Here is a 20,232-nt window from a genome sequence, read left to right as displayed (position 1 = left end):
TTTTAAATATAAGATTTTGTGAGCCTCTTTAGGAATGTTTTGTTTTAGATATCTCAATTGGCAAATGCTATACATAATACTAGACTCATGATGATAAAATATTTTGTATCAATGACAACCACATGTATTTTGTTCATTACTAAATATTTCAAATATCCTATATTTTAAATCTATATTCTATAACTATGAACATATACATTTACATATGCATCTGTATCCTAAGTCTACTTCTTGAATATATAATGTACTTTTATTTTTTTAAAAAAGATGGCCACTAAGGTCTCCTAGAAACCCAGCTTTGAAATCATAGATGCCACACAGTGTGTATGTTAGAGAGACATGTTCCGCATGTTTACTTAAATTTTATTTCCTATACTAGAGTTGGTTTTGTAAGCAACAAAGCTATTTTGGGAGATGGAAGATAATTCTCTGACATTGCACATTATCTTTTTTCTTTTCTTTTTTTTTTTTGATACTGGGGTTTGAACTGAGGGGTGAATAACTGAGTCATATCTCCAAGTCCTCCTTTTTATATTTTATTTAGAGACAAGGTCTCCCTAAGTTGCTTAGGGCCTTGCTAAATTCCTGATGCTGGCTTTGAATTTGAGATTTTCCTGCCTCAGCTTCCAGAGCTGCTGGGATTACAGGCGTGTGCCCCAGTGCCAGGTTGAACACATTATCTTAAAGCGTATTTCAACTATCACTTAAAAAATGGTTCATTTTATTTCAAAATGACACCACTTCAAAATGTCTTTTTAAAGTGTTAAAAGTCTGTCTTTAACTTTAAAATTAAAATCAGGTATATTCAGGCAAATTTTATTTCTAAAACCTCTTCACTATTATTTTTTACATAGTGACCCAGCTTGTCCATTGAGCATTAGTTCACTTTTTGAAATCAACTTATTTACTTTTTGTCGATATATTTCCAGTCATAGTCATTCTTTTTACAAGGCAAGCCTGATCTTATGTCTCCCTAATTCTCCTGTTGTGTCACATGCCGTGTTTTCTTTTGCACAGCTGAAACATGGATGTTTTGGGATGTCTGCTGACATTTGCATACTTGGTTAAAACAAAGACACAATGAAAATCTTTGATGATTTTAAAGAAATGCTGCTTAGTGGGAAAAGCAATAGGGAGCCAGCCACACTATTTAGATCTCATACATATCAAGTAAACCTCAAACTGTTGAGTCTAATAGAAGTTTCCATAGTGTCTTGTCTCTTCCTCTGTTTTTCTTGGTGTTTCTTTATCTCTCTCTCTTCCTCTCCCTTGCCTGTTCTCTGAGAATAGTGTAGCCCAAGAATTCACAAAAGATGCTTTAGAAAACATCCCATCAGAACTCTCCTGTCGGCTTATGCCTGATGAGTGTTATTTCTTCTGTTCATTTTTCTTTATATAATGTTGAAGCACAGTTAGGATGCCACACGGTCCATTGTTTATCTTGTAAAGTGCTTTTGCCCTACTAAGTCCTAGTATGGAGGGCAGATGCTGCATGCCATTAAGTTCATCGTTATGGATTCTTGGTATCATTTAATGAGAGGTCCTGTAGAGCACTTAGGAACTTCAAGCTGGCGATAAAAATACGGCTTTATATCACTGTTTGGGTATTATGATATCCCCACAGGAAAGAACAGGGCAAAACTCATAAAGAAACTTTTTTTTTCCTCTTGTGCCAAGATTCTTTATTTCAAATGACTTGAGTATAGAAAAGTGTGTTGTAAACATAAGAACACAGAATTGGAGTCATTATAGATTGAGCTCAAAATATGTATGTGCTGCTTGGAACATACTTAAAATTTGTAGAAAATTAATCTATCAGTTTTCTGATTTTTAAACTATTTAGGTTATAGCATCATTTGTCTTGCAAGACTATGTATTAATTTAATAAGCAATCAGAAGGGTCTAGCATTATAGATTATAGGAATTTGTTTTGTGTTGTGTGTGTGTGTGTGTGTGTGTGTGTGTGTTGCAGTACCTGGTCTGAGACTTGGCTCAACCAACCCCATTGAACAGCTCCATGACAAGGTTTGACCAATCTAATTGCTATAATTTTGAGTTTCTTCAGCTGTAAAAATGGGCCTAAGTGATATATACATGTAGTTGTGAGATTTCAAATGTACTATGGATACAACACAACCAGTGTGAAGATACACATAACGTTAATTTGAAAGAAAGCCTTAATATTCATATAAAGAATCATGTACTCAGCAAACAATACATATATCAAAGCTACAGTTGGGCTGGGATTGTAGCGCAATGGTAGAGTGCTTGCCTAGCATAAACAAGGCACTGGGTTTGATGCTCAGTACCACATTAAAAAAATAAATAAAGTAAATTAAAAATTTTATCAACAACTAATAAAAATATTTTTTAAAAAGCCACTGTTATTTCTCACCCCAACATAATGTAGTGTTTCAGACACAAAACTGAGTCTGTAATTTATTTTAATTTCCTTTGGTTTAATAGCTCAGTCTGGCTGATACCTACATAAGACACACAGAGAAAAACCAAGGGTGCACGTACATAGAGGCAAAGCATTATAAGGTCAAAGAGGGGGTCACCTTCAGCCAAGGATAGAGGTCTCAGGAGAAACCACTGATACCTTGATCCTGGATTTGTAGGCTCCAGAACTATGTGAAAATATATTTCTATTGATTAAGCCACTTGGTATTTTGTTCCGAGAGCTCTAGCAAACAGTACAGGCCCCAAAGCCAAACTGCCTGGGCCTCGTGCCAGCTCTTGTACTCAGCAGGTAGATGGCCATGGTGAATTACTTAACATCTCTGGCCTTCATTTCCTCATTTGTAAAATGAGGATAATAATAATTTATCTTCTTCAATGGGTTGTTACGAGTATCAAATGAATTCTCGTTTGTCGAGCTCTTAGTAGAGTACCTGGTACAAAATACAGACTGCATAAATATTTGTTAAATAAAAATAAAATAAATAATATTTTGCTGTGTTGGTTGACTTTCTAGCACTGGCTATAGCCAAGACGTCTATCAAGTGCACACTCCCAAGAAACTATTTGAACCAGTTCTCTGTGGAGCTGGACGGTAGTTAATGTTCAAATGAGTCCCTCAGGTGCGAGAGTTCAATCTTGTCCTGTTCTAGGATGTTTTCCTTGGGAGAAACCATACTCACCAGGAATTAAAATTACAGAGAATAGGATTTACATTGAGACCTGGGTACAAGTGCCCCTGACCAGTATCCATCAAGTCACCTCATCATCTGTCACTTTCTTCTCATTTGTGTCCTTTCAGACTCACCAGGTGATGGAAATGTTCTTCTTTGCACTGTTCCTTATGTAAACCTTGTGGCTCCAGAGTACTTGAAATGTGTCTGGTGTGACTCTAGTGTTTTTTGTTTTTAAGAATCAAGGAGATTTATTTAGGAATGCAGATCCACACTCAAAGGGAGAAGCTAGAGAGAGAGAGAGAATAGAGAGAGATTGCTTGATTGATTGATTGAGAGGGAGATGCTTTTGGAGTAAAGCAAGGAATCCAAATTCACAGGAGAATGAAGGCCATCCTAGAGGAATAGATAATGCCAAATTTTTAATTTTGTTTGGTGCATCTCTGAAACAGTGAATTCTGGGTATTTTGAGGTTTGATGGAGAGATATATTTGATGCAAAATTAACTCTGATTATCAGAAGGAAGAGATAAAGACTAATATCAGAAGGGTCACAGTGTCCACCAACCAGCCAAGGGTGATGTAAAACATTCAGTGAAGCCTCCTGAATTCCATCCACCTATCTCCCTCTACAGGGTGACAGCCTCAGCCTAGGACCAGGGCGTTTGCAGGGATGGTATCCAGAGATGTTTGCAGTTTCTGAAAGTGTAGGCAGGAGCAGTGAGAGGGTAGTACGCTACCTTTCTGGCCCTGCTGGTATTTCAAGTACAGTGTGTAATCCTCATGGCTCCTGGGAGCAGAAAGACATGCAATTAACATATGTGGATTTGAGCCAAACCTCACAAAAGGCAGTGTACCACTGCTTTTAACATAGTGGAATGCTGAGCTTTGAAATATTAAAACATACTTGTTGTCCATGTCTTTTAATTTTAAAACAAACTACCAATGGTAAACAGGATGTTATTTAGAAATAAACACCAGTTCACCTTTATCAGGAATAACAAATAGATTCTATGGCTGTAATAAGGCATACTTATTTATTTTTTTCTAATGCAGTTACCTAAAATTAAATTATAGAATCTGACTGTTTATCAGATACAGATTCTGCGATTACAACTAAATCCTGTAATAACTGTGTTCCAATTCTTAGTCTTTGCATATAAATTGAAACTTTATTGAGTGAACAGTACAATACCCACTTATTTTAATGTCAAGTGAAAATCAGAGCGAATGACCGCTCAGAAATATTCCATCGTTTTTCATTGAAATAGTGGCTCATGGATCGAAGCACTAACTACATTGTCATTTAGAAAAATGAATTTTTTGAAAAATAAGCCTGTAATTTATGGATGCAATTTTTATCCCCGTATTGGTTAAAGTACAGACGTTTTGAATAGTGTGCTGAACATACTGTGAAACTTGACATCCAGTTGAACTTTGCTCAGTTTTACGGTGTCGCCCAACCACTTTATGAAATTGAAGCCACCCACCAGCCATTTATGTGGTCTATTCTTCACTGACTATTTAGTATTTCATTTTTTTTTTACCTATCAGATAAATTTTTATGACTTCTTTGGGATTTGATTTAAGGTCTAATTTTTCTTAATGAATGAAAGCAGCTTGGCTATTAAACTCTCCACCCGTGCACACCCACATGTAGTTTTACGATGTGATAATTACCAAAAGGCTCTTTTTAAATCGTAGAGATATTTTTATTCTACAAAATGGTATTATAAAGCTCATTTTGGTAAAAAATATTTCTATTTACTTAAATAATCACAATCTGAAATAACATTTTAATGTCTGTCTTTCGGCTGTATTCTTTGATATATAAATTTTTACCAGACTATTTTATTTGGACAATACTAATTTCTGATAAAGGAACTAACTGTTGTTCTTGGCTATTCTTTGTTATGATAATTACTTTTCTTAATTTCAGAGATTTTTTTTTATTTTATGTACTCCAAATGGGTTTATCATTTTAGATTCACCCATCTAATAAAATACATATTCACATACAGAGTTGTGACTTCAGGACTAGAGAGTTCTTGTCTGTGGCCTTTTGACAGGTTGAACATCTCTGCAGTCATTTGTCCTTTGTCGAAGTTCAGAGGACCCATTTGTGAAATGGGTATGTGGATCAAAAAAGCCCATGGAAGAGTCTGAATCCCCAAAGTTTCCCTCCAGCCTATACCTCCCACCCCTGGATTCTTACATAAAGAGAGGAACCTGTGTGATAGATTCCTTGCAGGGTGTGTTCCCCAGAGAAACAGAATAGTGTGTGTGTGTATCTCCCTGTTGATTGTACGGAATTGGTTTATGCAATTATAGAAGCTGACAAGTCCCAAGATCCACAAGGTGAGTTGGCCAGCTGTAGAGTCAGGGAAGCCGATGAAGGGGCTCCAGTCTGAGTCCAGAGGCCTGAGACTTTGGAGGAGCCAATGATTCCAATGAAACTGAAGGCAGGAAAAAGCCAAAGTTATATTTCAAAGTCAGTAAAGCAGGAGAATTCTCTGAGTTGAGGGAAGATCAGCCTTTTTGTTCAGTTCAGGCCTTCTTGTGCTTGGCTGAGGTCCTCCTGCATTAGGGAGGGCAATCTGCTTTACTGGGGCACCAATTCAAATGCTAATCACTTCTTAAAACACCATCACAAGACACAGCTAGAATATTCCACCAAATATTTGGGTACCTCGTGTCCCAGCTACATTGACACATAAAATTAATCATCACGGTAATAAATGTCATGTGAAGATAACAGTTCAAGTCTTTATATCTAAGGAAGACTTGCCTGATCTAAAACTTTCATTCTGAGACATAAAAGGTTAGACAGTTCAACAAGGTGTTACTTCTGAATTGCAGTTGGGGCAGAGCTTAGCCCTCTACTTTGAGGTTAGTCTATATTATGGTTTTATCATCCCACATTTTAGGAAAATCTAAGAACAACAAACTGCAAGTATACTTTTCATCTGTTCACTTAACAAGCCCATATTGAATACATCTCAAGGATGGGGGACTGTGGTAGGACAAGAGATGACTAAGGAAAGTCTCTGCCTATGACAGGTTCAGAACACATTTGTTCCATATTGGAATCTTCCCCATCCCCTGGTGCTAGATTTAAAACTACAAAGTCCTTAGATAGGAGCTTATATTTTCCTGTTTCTCTTATTGGTCTTAGACCTTGCTATATTTATTTCAGCATTATTTTCTCCCCAAACACATTTACAGAGAGAATTACAATATAAATATAAGAGATATAGTTGGAGACATGGTTGTATAGAATGAGGCCTGTGGCCTGCGACTGTGCCTTGACTGGACCATCCCCTGGCTCTCTAGCCCCAGAATAGAAGGAACAAAGTTTAAAAACCATTTATCAACTTAATACTCTTGCCAATGTTTTACGCCTTATAGGTAAAATATTTAAAGCAGGTTTGGTTATTTTCTTCCAAGTCCTCTGCAATAAATTTTGTGTTCAATTATTTCTCTTTGTTTTTTTTTAATGGAGTTTTTAAAGAATTTTAATCTTATTTTCTCATCATGTTTTTCAGTGGTTTATGTTTGAAACATTGTGCATGAATAGGGTGTTCCATCTCATGGACCTTTCAGAGGACTGAGATGACCTTGAGGAACTTGTATTTTACTGAAAAGAAAAAGCATGTGTTTTTGAAATATTTAAGCAAGGTAAAAACAAAAGAAGCCACACAGACAAAAGATACTTCTTAAGCTTATTTCCAGAGAGCCATATGAATATTTCATCAAGAATCAAAAATGTCACACAATGCAGTTGGAATGCCAAGATCCACGGAGCTGGAGATTTCTTGAGTAGGCCTTAGAAATCATCTGTCTTCTTTGGAGATTAGTTTTGTGTCATTTCCCTTTTTCTTCTGTAGGTAGCAAAGGGAAATGGGACAGATGGCAGTAAGTGACAAAAAAACTGTTTACTGTCTGAGAGGCCTAAGCTTATTAATATTTTAATATTAAATATTTTCTTCTCAACTTCTTTTTTCTACCTGTTGGATTCCTAGAGAATTAGGAGGAGTTGGAGGCAGGCTAGAAGATGTGTTTTAGATAGATCTCTAGTGAGAATAAAGGAATGGATGCATGAGATGGTGTGTATTTAGCAGGGTGGTAGGTTTTCCACAGAGAATCATTTGGTAGTTTTGCAAAGTCAAAATTGAAGGAGAGAGCTTTTGAAAGTGGGAGCTGTTGTTACTGTGAATAAAATGAGAATGTTTATAGATGGGAAGGAGTATTTTTAAAAATATTTCTCTCTACATCAAACATATCTTTACACAATTCATCTCCTTTGCCACATACTCCAGAGGCTTGGTGAATATATGTAATAATTGAAGTCTAACTTTAATATCATATTACCATTGATATCCATGAGACAAAGCGGAGAGATGAGACCACAGGGTCCCCTTAAGGATGGGCACCACCGAATACTTGAACGTAATATAAATGGGCAGGCCTGCACTCCTCCATGCCCTCCTCAACTATTCAAAAGTAAAAAATCCCATTGTATGATTTCTCTTTTGTTCAAATTTTTCAGTCATCTTTTTATGACTGTGACCAAAATACTTGATAAGAACAACTTGGTGGAGGAAAAGTTAGGGTGCTAGAGAAAGCTGCTTAGCTCATGGAATCCAGGAAGCAAAGAGAGCCATTGAGGGTCCAGAGAAAAGAACATAGCCCTCAAGAATATACCCTCAGTGACCTCCGTCTTCCGGCCATCCCCCATCTGTGTATAGTTACCACTCAGTAATGAATTCAAATTATTAATCCATGAGACAAATTAGGTCTGCCGATCATTCTACCTCTGAACCTTCCTGCCTTGCTTCACGAACTGTTTAGGGAACATTTCGTGTCTAAAATGTAACATCTGGTTTATCTTTGAAAAGTACTCGAAAGTTTACAAGTACTAGTTCCTGAGGTCAAGAGCCCACATCCTAAATCCCACTCATTCAACATTTTTTTTCATGAAGCAGTCTGTAATTTGTTTTTATTGTATTGTGTTTGTGAGTGTTTCTTTGTTTTTACAGTAGGGAATTATATGAAGTAAGGAAAGAATGGCCATGGGAACCACAGTTTCCATGTGGACTCTTGTGACTCTAAGGCTACCAAGCAGTTTTCCCTTGGCTTCTCTATATGTGATACAACAGGTTTCAAACTATTCTCTGAGCCTCCTTCCCAATGTAACCTTCTGTTTATATTTTAACAGACAGGTTTTATTAATTCTGATATCCTATAACTTGGATAATCTAATGTGATATTTTGAGGATGAAAGAAGGTACTCATAATACAGTGGAATAACAGGTATAAACTGGCATAGTTGCCCCACTTCTAGCATATGTTGGTGGAATGAAAAATAGTGGGGGAAATCAATAATATAACTTAAAATTTGACTTTTTAAATCTATGCATATAAGTAATTGTGCTCTGAACTATATTTATGAACCACATGACATTAAGACTTTTTGTGCTTATTCATCTATTAATCATCCTGTGTGTGGGTGTGTATAAAACTATGATGCAAAAGCAGACTGTGTAAGTAGGGCCCATGCCAGAGAGACCTTGCAGAAGATACAGACTGTATTGCAAGCCCTGGGCTAAGTCATCCAGGGAGATCTAATGGGGCTGAAAGTATCTGTGGTAAAAACCCAATGCTGCCTTGTGGAGTCTTTGGGAAATACAAATGGGAATGTTTCAGGATAGACCCTAGGATTCAGGCATGTTCCAGTGCTGCTTACATCAGAGAGTTACTTTTCATTTTAAAAAAAATAGCTCTTAATGTGATACAGGGCTCCAGCAGAAACTGAACTCCTGCTGATGAGACACAAAGTGGCTGTCGCTAGAGCTGTCCACTGTGAACTGGTATTAAACTTGAACCCATGGTATGGTATAGGAACAATGTATTGTTAGAAGGGAGTGATACATTTGGAACTAGACTCAAGCAGATCCAGAAGGTATGAGTATATACTATGAAGAGGTGTCCCAGGGTCTCATGTCACCTGCCTTATTGGCATCGATGTTCTTTCTCAACACATACCTTATGCCTGCATGGGGGTTTCCCCATAGAGGAGGAAAGAATTGAAACTGATATGAATTGGTCTGATATATGTCGGGTGGATTTTATGATCAATAGTGAAGGAAATCTGTCTGTGGGCACATTTACTTGTCATTCTCTTTATTTGGACAAAAGGGTAGCTTGAGGTACACATATATATGGAGCACCGGTTAAGTTAATGGCTTCATGGACCTGGAAGAGATAAGTCTAGACAAATTAGATATGATGTGTGTGGGCAAGAGCTATGTGGATGGGCCTAGAGGAGTGACCATGGAGAGTCTTTTTGCCTATAAGACAGTAAATGCTTCTGAGGAAACTCTACTACCAGGTAGATAGCATCCCTTGTCCGGGAGATATAAGCCACTTTCTCAGCTACCCCATGGTTTGTGCAATAGACCCTGAACCAAATGACCTTGGGGACAGCGGTAGAAACTATTCATGGACCCAAAGATATGGCCTCCTTCTCCAAAGCAAATATAGCTATCATCACTGTTGACTCTTAAATGCCAGCGTGACCATGAGCTACTACGTTGACCATTCATCCATGATACCACTGAACCCACACAACTGTTTGTTGGTGACTTAATTAGCAAGCAATGTAGATGGATCCCTTCTACCTCAGGGGGACAACAGGTTTTCCTAAGTGGGTGACATATAGTCTGTGTTTTCCTTTCCTCTCACAGTGTCACTGCTGGCACTGGCATCTGACAGTTTATAAAATGCCTGACCCAATGGTATGGTGCCCCTATAATGTTGTTCCTACCAGGGGAACCCTGCTGCTATTTCAAGGAATGCACTACAGTGAGCTTACAATCACTGCAGGCTCTGTCACCTAACAGAAGAGTGGAATAATATTAATCATGAATAGTTAATTAAAGTACCCACATTGGGGGGAGGGGAAGCAAAAGCAAAAAAAAAAAAAAAAAAAAGACCCTGAGAATTGGATTACTCTAGAATGAAGTAATATGCTAAACTAACAGCTGAAACAGAGTGCTGTATCTATCACAGCTAAAATTTACAGTTCTGGGCTAAGAGTGGGCCCTTTTTATAGTCAACCACAATCCCCCCTTTGCTGTTTCTGTGCTTCCTTTCTCTAGAGTCTTAGACTTTGCTAATTAGAATCCTGATTCTTGTGGCAGAGGTGGATTGGGGGAGGCAAGTCTGTCAGGTGACCCAATAAGAGTCCCACTTACGAGGAAGCTGGGATTGTTTCCTCATGTGACCTGGTTACTACGTGTGCTTCCAAACCATGGGGGAGCAAAGATGGAAAGAGATTATTCATGGCTATAAGAATATAGGACTGCAAAAAGGCAGGACTGAGCAATGAAATAAAGGTCTGGAGCTTCCATGCCCAGAAAAAAATTAGGAAATTGCAGCAACCCAAACTCTGCAAGATCCAAGAAACAGAGAGCTCGATCCCTCGGGATTAAGATCTACAATTTCCTCACCAGGCAGTAACTCAGAGCAGCTGAGGTGTTGGTAGGGCACTTGGTAGGAGATGGATGACGAATATTCTTTAAGTCGCCAAGGATCAGCTGGAGCATGGACTATTAGAGCTTGATTTGCTAACTCTCTTTGAGTCTTTAGGGAATTGCAGCTGGCCACCAATTTGAAGTATTGTTCTTTATAATATATGAGTAATCTTATTTCATATGCTATTGGGTTATAAGAAAATGGCACAAGTGCATCTGAGATGTACAAAATGTAATTTGTGTTTTTCCATATACTAACTCAACCCAAATGTGTCTGGATGGTTTTGGCCAATTGATTAATGGAGAACCTCATATATTGCCACCATGAACACATCTTCCTTTCAGGTCACTAGCTGTATCTGCCTTCTGGAAGATAACTACCAGGCTCAGCTTGGCATGGTAGGACCCTCAGTAGTTCTGTCTTACCAGACCAGATCCAGGAAAATTTCTGTCACCACTGGGATATTGCATTCCCAGTGGCTACCCAGAACAGACAGAATATACCACTGGAAGTGGGGGAAGTTAATGTCCTTTAGGATGCATCTTTACTGATGGAATGTAGAATGTGGTATGGAACTGGCATACCAACATTTCTTTATCCATTGAACATTTTCTAAGGTGCAGAGGTTCCGTGTGATTTCTCTTGGTTTGTTCCACATGGCCAAATAACCAGCCATGTTTGTTCATGAAGTTCTGCCCAGCTCAGTAATATGTCTTCTTTCTTCTTTCTCCGTGTGTGTGTGTGTGTGTGTGTGTGTGTGAGAGAGAGAGAGAGAGAGAGAGTGAGAGAGAGAGAGTTATAACCTCCTTGTGGTCCTGAAATGCTTTATTTCAGACCCTGTAAGAAAAAGTGTATTGAGACACAAAGCCAAATTTTTGAACTCAGATGTTCCTGTTCACTGAGTGACAAATATACTTTAAAAACAAATAGCCCTAGACTTCCTGATTGAAAAGACTACTAATTTTGGTGCATCCATTGATCTTCTCTCCTTATCTCTTTTTAATGTACTAATATAAATTTTTTTAAAAAATGGCTGCCCTCTTACTCTTCTGCATTCTGTTTGTCAGCTTCTTAACTGCTCTGTATTTGAACTTTTCTGTAGGCAGAGTGATGGTATATGTTGGTTGGTTGGCTCTTTCAGGATACGCCCCTTCTCAGTACCATGCCTGTGTATTTTTCTGTATAAATCATGGCATGTTGGAGGTGTTCAGTAAATGTGAAACAACTGCTCATGGACACCTCACATTTTTATCTCAAGTCACTCCACAACAGAGTGCTAAGTTTTTCTGGTTATATTTTGCCAAACTTCTTGGGCAAGGAGGTTGTATGTATTCCACAGTGAAGTCATGGCTTCATACCCACCTCTTCCTCTTGATGATGCCTCACTTCTTATTTCTCATTAGGATTTAGACAACATAAATTACAAACCCATAGCATATGTATTAGTATTAAACAAGAAAAATTAGCTAATATTTCTATTATCATTATATATTGGAATCAAAGCCTGAATCCTTACCAATTAAACTGATATATCTCACTTGCTATCTGTCTCAGTTTTGACCTCATTGCTGGGATTATTCTGCAGTGGGAGGGATCAAGCTACTGGAATTATGTGCTTGGGCTATCACTGATTTGTCCTTAATTTAAACAAATCCTGCCATTTGAGGGCTGAGAAGTTGACACCACAAAATTTCAACCTGCCTATGCCTCCCATTGGTCACGAACTCCTGTTACTGTCCTTGTCTATTGATTAATTATTTCTTGTCCCATGCATGTTGTGTCATAAATGTTAATTTTGGGAAAAGTTGAGAATTAGATTAATGTTCGCAAAGATTATAAAGATCTCAGGTGAAAGGTGCAGCGATACCACACTGCATACCCATCAAAACACAGCCAAGGCAGGTACCACATTTGAAAGCAAGTCACATTTTTGCACACCATCCATTATTCTTCCGTTTAAGAGGATGTTAAAGATTCTACATCTTTCTTATTTATTAGCTTGGTATTTAGCATGTTTCATAGCCAAAATAGCAAAGAAGGTTCATTATTGCTGGTTAAATTAGCCTCATGAAAATGTTGTTGGTAAAAGGTTACAGAAATGAATAAGAGATCTAACCAAGCAGCATATTAGACCATTTATCACTATAATTTTAAAAAAAAGGTATTCTGATGATTTAAATTAACTTGGCTAAAGGGTAGAGATTTAGATAAAAGTTAATAATTAAAACCTAAATGGCATGATTAGCTCTTCCTTTTGATTTAGAAGATACAACACATATGCATACGGATTTGAAATTGGCCTCTTGGGAGAAACTAATGCCCAAAAAAATCATACCTGGAAATATAATTTCTTTCTTATTCAAGCTCTGAGTTTTATAGCTACACTATATCTAAACTGGTTTACCTGTGTGTCTCATGTTTCCTTTAGACCTAGGCAGAAAGCCTTTTTCATGTTCTTTGATTTTGGATAATTGAAGCCCAGAACTTAGCTGTATGTATATTGAGGTTTGGGTGTTTGCTTTTTAATGGAATGTTCTTTCCACATATTTACAATAGTAGGACCTCCATCTTTGTAAGGAGTTCATCAAGGAATTTAACCTTTTCCCCCTCTTTTGACATGTTTTTAATGTTTGCCTAGCCTGCCCTAAATCATATTTTCCTTTGAATTCAATTATTTTTAAAAATTCCAATAATAACCTCATAGAACTTTCCTGATAAGGGTATTAAAGCAATTTATTATTATCTTGACAGCCCTGGTTAAGGAATCTGTGTCTGCAGATTTGAGATAAAAGTAAAGAATTTCTGTTTTGTTTTGTTTTGTTTTTTCCCCCACAGAAATCAGGAGCTGAAAGAGCTTGGGGAGCTCTCCCCACACTGGGACAATCTACGGAAAAAAGTCCTTACTCACTGTGATCAAATGGTGAATATGTACCAAGACATTCTGACAGAGCTTAGCAAGGACACAGGTATGAAAGCAGCAACTCGACTCACTCAAACTCACTTGCATTCTACCTGTGTCAAAGGAAAACAATAGTGGGCATTATTGTTATGGAGATGAAAGCACCATAGATTTTTAAAAATCTTATTTCTTAATATATTAGCACTTTAACACATACTGTTCTATCCCTCAGTATTACCATAAGAATATGTGGAATAATTTATTTCAAAAAATAGAATTTCTGAGAAGAAAACTTGTAAACACAGGACATGTTTTTCTTCCTGAAGTTTTTCTATTCAATATGTCTTTTCAACACACAAAACCTTTTTATTTATTTATGTACTAATAATGTTTCATTTTTTCCCTTCCTAGGGTCTTCTTTCAAATCAAGCAGCAGCAAAGGAGAGAAAACATTAGAATTTGTTCCAGTGAATCTACACCTGCAAAGAATGCATGTACACAGCCCTCACTTGAAAGGTAAGATGGATCATTATTTTAAAAATGGCAAATTATGTTACAGCGTGTCCTCCTTTAAAAAGCAGGACTGTTGGTAGGCCCAAATCAAAAGCGTAAGAGTTATGTACAGAGGAAGATGCAACTATTACAGCTGGTAATGACTCAATAGTCTAAAAGAGACTGCAGTATGTTTATTGCTGTATTTCTGGGCAACGCTTTGTGAATGTAGCACCTGAGTTGAATTAGAGATAAAAGTGCACAGAGTATCAGCTTCTTGAAAAATAATATTTATGGTAGAAAATAGCTAACTGTTGTGCTACTGCTTGAACTAGGAAAGAAAGAATGGAAGACAGAAAACCAAACTTGTTTTCCATGTGCTTTTAAGAAACTGAAGGGCAAAAGTAGACAAACAGGCAGTCAGTCCCTCTGACTTAAAAGTAACCACCCACAGAGACACTTTGTCCCATGGGAATGGGGGTGGTGCTACTAAGATTAAATAGGTGGAAGGTGGCATTTTGATGTGCTCAGTTTGTCAAGGAGAAATATTAGGTTTTTATTTGTTCTTATTAATTATACATGACAGTAAAATGTGTTTTGACATATTATACATATATACAGTAACTTCCCTACTTCATCCACCCCACCTTATTGTGAGTTTGCATCTACATATCAGAAAGAAGATTTGAACATTTGGCCTTTGGTTTTTAGGGATTGGCTTATTTTACTTAGCATGATATTCTTTAGTTCCATCCATTTACCAGCAAATGCCATAATTTCATTCTTCTTTATGACTGAATAATATCCCATTGTGTATATATACCACATTTTCTCCATTCAACTACAGAACCTAGGGTAGTTTCATAGTTTAGCTGATGTGAATTGAAATTCTATAAATAGTGATGTGGCTGTATCACTGTAGTATGCTGATTTTAAATACTTTGAGTATAAACTATAGAGTGGGATAACTGGGTCAAATGGTGGTTCCATTCCAGGTTTAACGAGGAATCTCCATACTGCTTTCCACAGCGGTGGCACTAATTTCTAGTTCTACCAGCAGTGTGTGCATGTACCTTTTTCCCTCCATCCTCATCAATATTTATTGTTAGTTGTATTCTTGATATTTGCCATTCTGAGAGGAGTGAGATAGAATCTCAGTGTAGTTTTAATTTACATTTCTCTAATTGCTAGAGATGTTGAACATGTTTTCATATATTTGTTGACCTATTGTATTTCTTCTTCTGGGAAGACTCTATTCAGGTTTTTTTTTTTTGCCCATTTATTGATTGGGTTATTTGGATTTTTAGTGTTAAGGTTTTGAGTTCTTTATATACCCTGGAGATTAATGCTCTGCCTGAGGTGCAAGTGGCAAAGATTTTCTCCCATGCTGAAGTCTCTCTCTTCACATTCTTGATTGTTTCCTTTGCTGTGAAGAAGCTGTTTAGTTTGATTCCATCCCATTTGTTAATTCTTGATTTTCCTTCTTGTGTTTTAGGAGTCCTGTTAAGGAAGTCAGTTCTTAAGCTGACATGATGTAGATATGGGCCTACTTTTTCTTTCCATTAGGCACAGGGTCTGTGGTCTATTGCCTAAGACCTGATCCACTTTGAGTTGAGGTTTGTGCAGGGTGAGAGACAGGGATTTAATTTCATTGCAAAATGAAATTATATGGATTTCCCAGTTTTTCCAATACCATTTGTTGAAGAGGCTATCTTTTCTCCATTGTATGTTTTGGGCACCTATGTCTAGGATGAGATGACTGTATTTCTGTGGGTTTGTCTCTGTGTCTTCATAATTGTACCTGAGTAGGATCCAGAGTGACTGATATGGTATCATATTTGTTACCATTCTATGTATTCTCTTGATATTCCTTAATGACAATGATTCAAAAATTATCCTCAAACCACCTTTGAATGTTGCTCTATCAACATTCTGTGTATTTATTTATAGGACGACTGATATGTGTGGTTTTTCCAGCAAATGCTCCAGATTATTATGTCTTGTGTCTTAGCATCACTGTACTTCCCCGACATTACCCTTACCTTCTCAAAAGTTTCTCTTTTTTGAATAATAAATGTCGTGACCTGCATAGCTGAATCTTAAAGACCAGCAAGGGGCCATGGGGGTTTAAGAAAGACACACTAACCTTTACAAAGAGAAAGGTGGGACCAGTTGGGAGACCTACCTCTGATGGAGGAACAGTAACCCAGAACTAGCACAGCACATTTATTATATAGGTTTTATCATCAAAAGGTTTTCTGTGGGAAAGTTTCTGCAAAGTAGGCAGGCTTGAGGGTCACAGCACTTGCAAGCTATTATGATTATCTTATTATGCTCAGAAATCCTGAATGTCTGGCACCTGGTATCTGAGTTCAAGTTCAAAGCTGATATAATTCCATGCCCTTGCACAGAACTTCCTTGGGCAGAGCATCACCATTAGCTCCTGGGCAATCTTAATTCTGCATCTTTGCACAGAAAGTTCCCAAAGCAACACTCAGCCACAGCTCTGAGGCAGTCCAAGACCATGATCCAAGACACCACTCTTCACAGCTGTGGATATTTTAATAGTGTCCATCTTTGAGGGGGCCTTAAGTTACTTTGGGTAATCACATCTTTCATGATAAGTCTATTAACTCACATACAAACATGTATGCATTGAGGCATCTAAAAACACATCTGACAACCAGTTTTGTAACCATTGTCCACAATATAATGGTTATAATTTAGAAGTTAAAATGAGTTAATCCTTGTGTATTATTGGTAGAAATGTGAATTTGTGTAGACTTGGTAAGTATGGGGGTTTCTCCAAAAATTAAAAATAGAATTTCCACATGAAATGATGGAGCAATTCTGTTCTTAGGTTTATCTCTGAAGAATTGCTTTCGGGATCTCAAGGAGAGATCTGCACCATCATTGTTCTCAATGATCAAAGGATGGAAGTTACTTAAATGTCCATTGGGGAACAATTGGACAAAGAAATTGTACCACATATAAATAATGGTATATTTTTAGCCTCAAAAAGGAAGGAAATCCTGCCATTTGCCAACAAATTGAATGAGCCTTAGGGGCATCAAATTAAGAGAAAAAAAAACAGATTCTGAAGGATGAATACCACATCAAATTGCTTTCATAAAGAAGCTAAGGGTCATACTTAACATAAGCAAAGAGTAAAATGGTGTTTTCTGGGAACTTGAAGAGGGGAAAATAAGGAAGTATTGGTGAAGGGTAAAAAGTTCTAGAGATGCAGGATTTATGGGCCCTAGAGGTCTACTGTACAGTACAGTGTCCCTAGTAATGAACACTGTATTATATATTTTAAACTTTGATATGAAGGTAGATTTTATACAGTGTCCTTACCATATACAGAAATATGTGAAAATAATAAAGAGGGTGGGAGGAAACTTTGGGGGCTGATGAATAGTTTTATGGCACAACCCATGGTGATGGGTTCAAAGGTGGGTACTTATTTTCAAACTCATCAAGTTACATACATTAAGTATGTATAGGTTTCGGTATGTCAATAAATCCTCAATAAAGAGTTCTTTAAATATTTATATTTTTAGTTGTATTTGGACACAATACCTTTATTTTACTTGTTAATTTTTATGTGGTGCTGAGAATTGAACCCAGGGCTTTGCATGTGCTAGGTGAGTGCTCTACTGCTGAACCAAAACCCCAGCCCCAATAAAGTGGTTTTAGAAAGAGTTAAAATAAAAATCTCTGTTCTGTTTTAGAATCTTCTATAGCTTTATAATCAGAAAAAGTAAGTGTTTGCTCTTTTAGTTTGAACATATGAGTCACACATACACAACCAGTTTATGTACAAGCTGAAGTATGGTTATAGTTACTCTGATGTATAATTTTATTTGATAAACTTTATCAACAGCTAAAATTATAATTTAGATCTTTTCCACAGTATATCATATAAAATGAAAGAACTGAAATAAAATGAATTGGATTGGCCAAGGAATTTAGGAACTCTTCCCTAAACACTGTCAATAGTTTGAACATCACAATATGGAATGGTCTTAAAAAAAAAATCACCAAAACTCAAAGTATCAACAAGTAATAAAGAAACTAAATTACTTAAGAGCTATCAACCAACATGCGTTTCCTAATGGCCAGTGTGAAAAGTCATTTTTGGTATTAGTAAAAAGTCGATGTATCTGGGAGCACCACAGGCCTGAGTGTGAGTTACATTTCTACCACTCCTTATGTATGGCGCAAGTCTGTGGTTGAATCTTTCTAAGCCATGCTCCCCTCATTTCTGATGAAGTGTGAGATACAGTATGTCAAACATCTGAAATGATACAATAATAGCAGTTTTACTATACATCTGCCATTTGCCATCACTGGAACAAAATGGATCTGCTGGTTTTATTAGAACTACTATGACTAGAAAATAGTAATCAAGTAAGACCCTATTCAAAGGCAATAGAGTTTTGTACCAAGGGAAAAAAGCTGGGTTTAGAGAAAAGATGATTTAGAGAGGCATTCTGGAGAGTCCTCACATGTGAGTACTTAATGACTGATAGAATAAGGTAATGAGGGAAGAGGTAATTTGGGTTATAGCCACTGATAGATGGCAGTGTCATCAAACCACAGAGACAATTTGGGGCCAAATTGATATGAATTCATATTTAATTATGCATTCAAATATTTGGTAATGATCCTTAATATACTTGCACCAAACAAAGAAAAATTGTTATTGAAGTGGTCTTCTACTTCTCGTTTCTTCTTTAAAAATGAAAGAACTGCATACGCTATCCTGTTTTTCATTATATGATCTGAAAAATAGATGAGAATAAAATAGGATGAAAACAATACGTTAGTTTCTGATTCTCTGATTTGAAAAGAAGAAACTGGGAACTACTATTTGGAAATCCAAACAGCAATTTATCCTAAATATGTTGGCGTGGGAAGTGTATAGGTTTCCTAGGGCTGCCAAAACAAAATACCACACACTGTGGCACTTAAGAACACAAAATTGATCCTCTCACACTTTTAGAGGCTAAAAGTCTGATATCAAAGTGACAGCGGGGCCACCATGCCTTTGGGGATCGTAGGGACGTCCTCTTTTGATTCCTCTTGTGTGGTGGCTTTCCTTGGTTGTGGATGGATACATCTGGCCAGTCCCCCATCTTCAGAAGGTGGGGTCCTGTCTCCAGGTGCCCTGCCCACTGTGTGTTCTGTGTCCAAGCCTCTCCTCCAAAGATGCTGGTCATATTGGACCAGGGCTCACCCTTGACTGGATTTCACCTTGATAAAGTCACATTCTGAAGCATCTTAGAGGGCACAAGAAAACCCCATAACAAAATGTCAAAAGGAACTTTGTTCTTGTGATTACTTATATCAAGAAATTCAGAGAAAAGCAGGACTGTAATGTTGTGGATATGACGGCAAGCCATGAAGGACAGGATTCTCAACATGGCTCTTAGCAGAAAGACTGGTTTTTATCTTTCACAATCTAAATAGAGAATATGAGATTACTACATATCCTAAGAGCCAAGTGAGTGGAAAAAGTACTGATTTGTACTATATGCTGATTCCCACTCCCAATTTTTCACCTATAATATACACATGATACATACATATATAAGTATATGTATGCATGTGCACAATATATACAAAGCTTATTTAGCTTGTTTTAAGAATATTGTTTGTATCATTAAGTTTAGAAGTTAGAGTTTAGATAGAATAGGTATGTGTAGACTAGAGCACAACTCCATATTAAGAGAGATTGAAAATTCTACTTACATGTAATTCCAGGGGTTGAACCAAGTTATTTGAACTCTGTCAGTTTTCTTAATTATAAAATAAAAATGTTAAAAGATGTGATAGGTAGGCAAACCAAATTTTCTACTTGTTTCTATAAGATATTGAACAGATTTTGAATTGCAGTTCAATCTACTTAAGATTCCTGATTACTGATCTGAATGTTTAGCTGAATCACAGAAAACAATTTGCAAGGTGATAATGCAAGGAAGATTGGCTAAGACTTGGTGTTTGGCTGGTGAGTTACTTGGATGCAATATATATGTGTATGTTCATTCTTACCATAGTAAGTTATGTCTATTCACATTTCATTAATAACTCTGCTATACTTAAAGAAACAGCTTTGCAGATAATAGTGGGCAAATTCACGAAATATAGGGTTCACCTGTCTAGCTTT

General features: G+C 37.1%; 1 protein-coding gene across 2 annotated transcripts in view; it reads left to right on the top strand.

The window, feature by feature from the left end:
* Nucleotides 1–20,232, top strand: part of Inpp4b (inositol polyphosphate-4-phosphatase type II B) — a 756,225-nt gene that overhangs the window by 573,616 nt on the left and 162,377 nt on the right. For both annotated transcript variants that reach the window (XM_026386173.2, XM_026386174.2), the window contains 2 exons: nt 13,505–13,635; nt 13,980–14,084. In XM_026386173.2, coding sequence (XP_026241958.1) covers nt 13,505–13,635; nt 13,980–14,084 — 236 coding nt within the window. The remainder of the gene's footprint in view (nt 1–13,504; nt 13,636–13,979; nt 14,085–20,232) is intronic.

This window comes from Urocitellus parryii, chromosome 10 (assembly GCF_045843805.1).
Source record: "Urocitellus parryii isolate mUroPar1 chromosome 10, mUroPar1.hap1, whole genome shotgun sequence".
Classification (NCBI taxonomy): Eukaryota; Metazoa; Chordata; class Mammalia; order Rodentia; family Sciuridae; genus Urocitellus; species Urocitellus parryii.
Note: the sequence above shows the minus strand (reverse complement) of the source record. Positions and strands in the feature narration are given on the sequence as shown.